This window comes from Poecilia latipinna, unplaced genomic scaffold (assembly GCF_001443285.1).
Source record: "Poecilia latipinna isolate Pla-1442-1.1 unplaced genomic scaffold, P_latipinna-1.0 Scaffold183, whole genome shotgun sequence".
NCBI classification, from domain to species: domain Eukaryota; kingdom Metazoa; phylum Chordata; class Actinopteri; order Cyprinodontiformes; family Poeciliidae; genus Poecilia; species Poecilia latipinna.
Genome location: NW_015112799.1, coordinates 543,056 through 551,223, shown reverse-complemented (window position 1 = coordinate 551,223; position 8,168 = coordinate 543,056). Strand labels below are relative to the sequence as shown.

Below are 8,168 nucleotides of genomic sequence, written 5' to 3'. Positions count from 1 at the left end.
GAAGGGGCCCGGGGTTGTTAGATGTTTTTTGGTTTTTTTTTTTTTTTTTTTTTTTTTTTGGGGGGGGGGTTGGGGGTTTGGAGTCAGCAGTGGTAACTCTGGAAATTTTTATCTGATATTAAAATTTGTTTAATGGTTTGAAGCATGAAGGTGTGATGAATCAATCCAAAACAAAACTAAGAGGACACACTTTTTCCAGCTTTGTATCATCTTCCAACCAAGTCTGCAGACTTTATTAAAGAGGCGTTACACATCTGGCCGCTATATAACCCAGAAACAAAAGGATTTAAAACTTCAAACAGGACAAAAGGGATATCAGCACATATCCTGTAGGTGTAACTGATGCAGCACAGCACACACATTTCACCGTCTCCCTGCCTTATCTCCTCTTACTCCGGCCCTCCTGCAGTAATATCTTCTCAAGTCTCATCTTGTCGTCTCTCTCTGCTTTCTCCTCTTATCTCCATCTCAGCCCAAAGCTGACGGCGAGAGATAAAACCACAAAGACGGCGATAAATGGGACCAAAGTAAACCTTCCCCTGGCCACAGATGCAACACACAGACGACACCTCTTTCTGATCCAACACTGGAAAAAAGGGGGCTGCTCTCCTAATGCGACCTACTTCACGTTATCCCAATTAGGAAATGCATCAGGGACACCATTGTAGTCCTAATTTGGAGCGATTCGGTTTTCTCATACAGTTTAGATCAATGCTTCCTAAACTTTGTAGCACAGAAAATAACAGCAACCGATCCAGATTATGAGTGCTTGCAGTAAACAAGTGCTGCTAAAATCACTTTATGTCAAAACAAACAGTCTCAACAACCATTATACTGCTTATTTATTCATGTTTTTATATCTTTTAACAGTAATGAGAAAAGCATGAGCTTTTTAGCTACGAGAGCAATATTATTATAGTTAACTAAAACGAATGAAATAACTGAAATTAAGAAAACATTAACTGGAACTATATCGTGAGTTTATAAAGCTATCTAACACATAATGATATTATAGATATAATATCCTTTGTTTTCATTTGTATGAATGTAGCTTTTCGAACTGATGTGAAATTTATTTATTTTTCCCCACACAAGCAGTTTACGTCAGCTGTCGGTAAACTACGGTAATCCGTACTCCTTCTGGTGGCGCTTACAGCAGTCCGCAAACTGGTGACAGCAAAAGTTTGGATAAAACACCAGAATCAGTTGTTGTTCAACAATAACTGAATACATTTTTGAAAGTAGTATCTTCTGTTGAATATTCATTACCGAATCAACGTATAAATAATCACAATATTATACTTTGACCTTTTTGAATTCTGTACCTAAATATGAACCAAAGTATGAAAAAAACTATAACTAATACAAAAACAATATTGATCTAATTATAACTAATAAAAACTAGTAAACACACTGTAAAATCTAATTAAAACTAACCGAATTAGACACACAAAAAGTCACAAAGAAATAAAACTAAAACTATTGTAACCCTGGAGCAGAGGTGTCACATTTCCCAAATGATCAACTCAAAAAGACTTGTGGGCCAAAATATATTTTAAAAACATAAATAAAATCACAAAAACAATGTTGTGATTCATTTTACCTGATAAAAACAACAATAAAAACTAAGCATGCAATATTTTATAAAGCAAATAATTTGGTTGGATTTAAATATTGCATTACTACAAAATTTAAAAAAGGATTTTGCACTATGGCCTTATTGGAATAAAACCCCCCTGCTGTATCCAAAGTGCACAAAGGAGTGTTACCACAGATCCTTCCTCCAGCAGCTCAGACTCTATAATCATTGCTCCTCAACAAATTCAGTGAGTGTTTACATTTCTGCTGTGATTGACACAGCTCTGTTGCTTGCACAGTTTTATCTTCACTTACTGTAAATAGTCTTAGTTACGAACACATTTTTAATTATCTTACACACCTTGCAGTTTTTTTTGACTCCGATTAGTCTATTTTTGATAACTGCATAGTACTTTAGGTTGTAATTTTGCTATTACTGTACAGTATTTAATTCTTTAATTAGCTTATATATAGATATATATTAATACCTTTGTGTGAATCTCCACTGTGGGACAATAAAAGGATATTTTTATTTCTTTTCAATTGAAAAGTCTTCTGGGATCAAATGGAGAAAATAAATAATAGAAAAGAAACCCCGTCTAATCTCACCAATAAAAACAGGATTAGGGTCACCCTTTTTTAAAATGCTTGTTGAATTTAGCAAAGTTTATTAAACTTATTAGAAGCAGGCATGGGTGTACTCAGGTCTGTTTTAGAGTAAGTCACTGGAAAGTGTGGTTATTAAAATACTTTGTGTTCAATGTAATATTTTCCATTGTAACATAGGTTTTCCAGTAATTAAAACAAAATAACATTTGTCTATCATTCTAACTGTTCCACATCCATTCTATGCATTTTATCCAAATCTGATCTGACATACCAAGACAAAGTAGAGCTTGATTTTAAAGTGGGAGGAAAACTATCCATGGTTTTCAACATTTCTAACAATTAAAAATAAGAAAACTGTGGTGTGAATTTATTTTCAGTCTCCTAAATCAAATTTTGTAGAAGCAACTTTGGCTGCAGCTTTGAACATTTGAAGACAGATCAATGATTCTCAGTTGGACATAGGTTTGGACTTTGACTAGACCATTGTAATGGATTAATATGCTTTGATCTAAAACAGTCTAGTCCATATTTGGCTGCAGGCTTGGATTTTGTCCAGGACTGTCTCACATTTATCCCCATCATGAACCCGCATTTATGTCCCTGTTGGGAAAAAAAAAAAACACACATCTCCACAGCATGATGCTGCCACGCTTGATTATACCAATAATCCAATGTTTTACGATTTACAGCATGATCCTGTTGGCCAAAAAGCTCTGAAGTGGACTAGAATATAACAGAAATATCAGAAAATCTTTCAATGATTATACCAGTTGAGATAAATTCACATTTTTCCGCCATCCTTTCTCCCACATTAGCGCTTCAAACGATCTCTGTGACTTCTGGGCACTGTCATCTGTGTCAGGTGTAGGCGACTCCATCCACCAGCCCAATTATTGCATTAGCATGCATGCAGTCGGATCATAATGCTTACAATTACACACTCCAAACAGTTCTTTAACATCTTAAAATTGCTCACACTTTAACTGAGATCTTGAAATATTTTGGATAAGTTCAATCTTCCACATGGCTTTTGGCAAACAGCTAACTTGTCAATTTATTTGATATTAGGATATTATTTTCAAACCTAACCCTGCTATAAACTTCTCCAGAACTTTCTCTCTGACCTGTCTGCTGAGGGGTTTTTTCTCTAATGTTCTCCAAAAAACCTCAAAAGTGTTAAATTACACTCTGGTGGATTTTATTTTCTAATTGGTCATTTCTAGTTGGATTCCTTTACACTTAATTTAGAGGGATCCGATTAAAGAGAAGTAAATAAATACACTACTTTGTGTTGGTTTATTACATATAATTCTCAAAAAATATATGAAGGTTGTTGGTTCTAACGTGACAAAGTCCAGGGATGTGAATATATTTTCACATTAGGTGGGATATCCAGGAAACCCGTTTGATTTGTTACTTAAATGTTAATGATAAATGTTGGTTATAGCCCTGATATGATCATAAATCTAGAAGAAGGAAGTGAAAAGTAAACACTTTATGATGCATAGCAACTGATAACAGCTTAAAGTCACAAAAAAAACAAGTTTTTATGTCAATATTAGAGCGTTTTTGAACCTAGAGACAGTTTGTACCTTATCCATGAGCTTCCAGCATTTCTCCACCATTTTCTTATCGACCACAGCGGGCTGGTGAGGCTGCAGAGGCTGTTGGTGGGGCTGAAAGGCGTCCTTCATCAGCCCGATGAGTCCGGCGCCCCTCCTCGGATTTCCGGCCATGAATTCGCTCGATGACCGGGGGTGTTAGCCCCGCAGCAGGGGTTCACAACCTGGGAGGGTGGTGGTGGTGGTGATGAGGAAGGGGGTGGTCTCCCTGACACGTTTCCCAATAAAGCAGCCGCTGTACTACCGCCCTGTCCGCTCTGAACAGTGGGGACGGTTTGTCATGCAGAGGCTGTCCGGGAGCAGAACAAAAAGCCTGTTGTAGCTACAACTCAGCGGACCCAAAGCAGCGAGCTAACGGCTACGGCAGCTTAACGAGAAGTCTCCACTCGGGGTCCGAACCGCAGACATAACCTCCGTGTTGCTGTTTATGCCGACCGAAAGAGAGCTGACTCCTCCTGGCGACGGCGAGTGAAACCTCCCTGAGAGACGAACCCGGCTTGTAGCAGAGCAGGGTGTTAAAAACCACACGGAGCCACCAACGAACAGCCTGAGCAAGAGCTAAAGTAAACACGGATGTCCGGCCCGATTTTCAAAATAAGAGCACGGTCAACAAGCGTGTAATACTATTTACAAACTAATTACAGGGTGCATTAAACGTTAATATAAATATTTAAATATAAATATTCAAAAAAGTTATTAGTAAATTAATAAAAATGTTTGCTAAATATTTTTGATCAACAGGCTACTCTATTTAACTGCTACATGTAGCAGTTAAAGCAAGTTTCTAGCAGAGAACATCGGTCTGGCCTTTTTAAACTGTTACACAGCTGTCAAAACAGATGACAAGGTCGTAAACAGAAAACAAACTTTGAAGGATTATCTGTGGGCCGAGTGAGCATTTGAATGTATTAGAAATAACATATTCCTGTGGAAAACTTGTGTTTAACAATAGGTGTTCTTACTGCAGATCTACTGTCGCCTATCTGCTAAAAACCTGATCCAGGCAAGGAAACTTCTGTTTACTTTGGACTCTCTGAAGACTGAAAATCAAATTTATAAAAAATATAATTGGTTGACTTGTCGGTCATCTTTTCATTAAATTAATTTATTATAAAGTAATTTATTTAATGTACATATTTTATATTTAAATTCCTTGTATGAAAAAGTTAATAAAATATTTAAATTACAAATACACATTTTTATATTTCACTGTGTTATATATCACAATTTATTATGGTATATAGTAAATGTTAAGTAAAATAGATGTTCTTTTATTCTAAGCAACAATTTATTATTAAAAATATCACGTAAAATTCTTGATCACATTATGAATACATAGAAAAAACAAACAAAATATATCACATTACATAATACAAGATCAACGTTTACAAATAAAGTTTGATACTCATCTGATAAAAGTTAATTTATTCTGGTATATAAAAATCTAATGTAAACTATATAATGGTTTATCCTTTTGATGTCTTACAGAAATTAATACAATCACTTCGTTCTCCACTATGAAGATTAAACGTGCACTCTGTCGCCATCTGGTGGAAGTTGTAGAAATAAAACAATTTGTAGCAATTTGATGGACAGTTTTTCTCCATCACCGTCATCATAAACAAACTGAAAGAAAATACTTTATTTTAAGAACACAGGCGCTAAGATTTGGATAAACTGTTGTGAAAGTTTGAATTAAAAAAAACATATAAAACATTGCTTCACAACAGTCTTTGGAATATCAGAGCTGTTTTGCCTTGTTTTGCTAAATGGCTGAGCAAAAGACTACAAGCATTCACTTCAGTCAAGGACACTAAAGACGTGTTGAGTTTTCTCTTTATCGGTTTGATGGGTTTATACAGGAGTTCCTCTGAACGTCAAAGCGATATCAAGCAGTTTGGCTCCCAGCTCCGCCTGCCGCCCTGCAGGCAGGAACTCTGCAGACAGCTCTCTGTAGGTGCTGCAGACTCTGCGCTCCTGAATGTCTTCTCTGTGAATGGCGTGTTTCCATCTGTGCCTCGCCTCCCCGTACAGTGCCACCAAACACCTCCTGGGAAGCCGTACGGCCACGTGGATCCCCCCCACCAGCCCGCGCTCTGGCAGGCCCTCCTCCAGAGACATGGTGAGCACAGTCTCTGAGAGCATGTTGACCGTGACAAGCCTTTCACCCCACAGCCACGAGTCGTCTAGGTGCGAATCGATGGCGGAGCCTCGCTGAGGGTGGTAGTCCAGGTTACACTGCTCCACCGGTTGGAAGCCCTGCAGGTTTGGCTCCTGTTGCATCCGCAGCACCAGTTTCTGGCTCAAACCAGGGAGTCCATTGAAGTTAGCTAGACGCACTTTCTTTTTCTTGAAGTTCACCTTTGGACCATAGTCCTGCAATCATACAACAGTTTGATTGGCTTCATTGACAAATCAACAGTGGTTCATAGATTTGGGGCTAGAAAATGTGGAGTATAACCTGTTTCCTTCGACCAGACTGTGATGGATTCCAAACATCCTGATCCATGGAGCCAATCAGCTCCTTCTCCTCTTCCTCAGATATGAAGTTCTCCCACAGGAAGACACCGGGAAAAGGAAAAGATGCACCTTCTCCATCTCCATCTTTGCAGACAGCGAGTTTTGTTTCAGCATCATAGAGAAAATGGTGCACAGTCTTCTTCCCAAAAAACAAAACAATAAAGTTAAAGCTGTTGTTTTTCCTCCTTTACCAAAGGAAGACTTTAAAATCTTTTTTATTTTTTGGTTTTAAATTAATTCAGTATAGTTACATGAACATTTCTGCCAGTGAGTGCAAAAGTTACAATGCACACATCCCCGTTCACTATTAACTACACATTTATTACTAAAACTATGGTGTAATAGATGTAATAGCAGCGTTTGAAAAGTGAATATTATTTTGTAACAAATAAAAATTCCAAAGACATAGTTAAAACCTTGAACTTTTCTACTAGACTTGTCACAATAACACATTTTGCTACATAATAAATTACCACAGAAGAATAAACGATAATGTTGTTTGGGACCATTTTCAAATAATAATATAATGGTAATGGAATAATAATGTAAGTTCGCTCTCTCAAAGATCAATATACTTTCATTTCTAACGAACATTTAACATTGGAACCTGAAGACATTTTAAATATCCAAAACAAATAAACAAAACAACAGAAACGACAAATAAAATGAGTTAGGAAGTCTCTGAACAAAACTGTCCTTCAGAAAGCGCCACATTGAAGACTTTTGTCAGTCTGGTAGAAAGAGAGAGCAATTCATCAATCATGCAAATGGGAATTGCCGAGTTTGTTTTAATTTATCATGGGATTAATTGATTGAATTAAATCTATTAAATCTATCTCTCTAAAGAGAGAGCAACTCATCAATCATGCAAATGGAAAATCCCGAGTTTGTTTTAATTCACCATGGGATTAATTGATTGAATTAAATCTATCAGCAACATTCTGTTTGTATTCAGAAAGTGAGACATGCGGGACATTAGTAACATAAAACAGAGACAATGCACACGTTTTAGCACAGTAAACATTTTGATTAAAGACGCAATGTCCTGAGAAGGCTTCCGTAACTTGTTGTCAATATTGTTTATTTATTAGAATAAGCTAAATTATGGTTGATATTTTGTACCTCTGGTTCCCTTGTCTCCGTCTGAGTTTTCCCTTTGAACTTTTCACATATGAGACATCGTCGGATGCCTTTACAGCCGCATGAAGAAACACCATCATTGTTGATATCAGGCGCCATCATTGTGCTAGTGCTTCTTCTTCTTCGTTTATTAGGAACTCACGAGCCACAGCGAAACAGAAGGCGCGCCCCCTATTGAATGTAAAATATTTTAAGAGCTAAATTAAATTAAATTAAATTAAATTAAATTAAATTACCCTCCCCCAGAAATTTAGAAGCATAATTAAAACAAAAACAAAAATTCTAGGACTTTAAGAGATTAAGAAATTTAAGATATAAATAAATATAATTAATTCTCATGTTCAAGGTTTTGACTTAAATCAATTTTACATTAAGAGTTCAGAGAAAGGGGGCAACTAAAAAGGGAAAAGTATTTTTAAAAATTAAGAGTGACAGGACACACATTTTATTTAATGAACATGGAATTATGAAATTAATTAATCTAATTAATAATTAACAGGAAATCAATCATTGGTAGAATTTTGGATCCCTTGATATTTTGCTATACTAAGTACTTTGAACGAGAAAACTTTGAAAAATTGGGGGTAAATATGAATAACAAATACGATTTTTTTTCTTATTTTTTTACAACAAGAAACAGAAATAAAACATATTATATTGTATTTATCTAGGTCACACATTTACTGAAATGTAATTTGT

General features: G+C 36.2%; 2 protein-coding genes across 3 annotated transcripts in view; both read right to left on the bottom strand.

Moving 5' to 3' along the window:
• LOC106946273 (E3 ubiquitin-protein ligase CBL-like) overlaps nt 1-4,385 on the bottom strand; it is a 30,534-nt gene extending 26,149 nt beyond the window's left edge. The window contains exon 1 of the mRNA XM_015030488.1: nt 3,780-4,385. Within this exon, the coding sequence (XP_014885974.1) occupies nt 3,780-3,923 (144 nt within the window). The 5' untranslated portion in view covers nt 3,924-4,385. The remainder of the gene's footprint in view (nt 1-3,779) is intronic.
• A 693-nt stretch (nt 4,386-5,078) lies between these two features.
• On the bottom strand, nt 5,079-7,610 carry alkbh4 (alkB homolog 4, lysine demthylase). 2 transcript variants are annotated; one of them, XM_015030487.1, is made up of 3 exons: nt 7,452-7,610; nt 6,271-6,465; nt 5,079-6,185 (listed from the first exon to the last, which is right to left on the bottom strand). In XM_015030487.1, exons 1-3 carry the CDS (start codon nt 7,569-7,571, stop codon nt 5,664-5,666), a joined length of 837 nt encoding a protein of 278 aa, XP_014885973.1. In that variant the 5' UTR covers nt 7,572-7,610; the 3' UTR covers nt 5,079-5,663. The 2 variants fall into 2 exon arrangements, with proteins under 2 accessions (XP_014885973.1, XP_014885972.1); XM_015030486.1 differs by having other exon boundaries at nt 6,271-6,468; nt 7,452-7,609.
• Nucleotides 7,611-8,168: the final 558 nt, after the last annotated feature.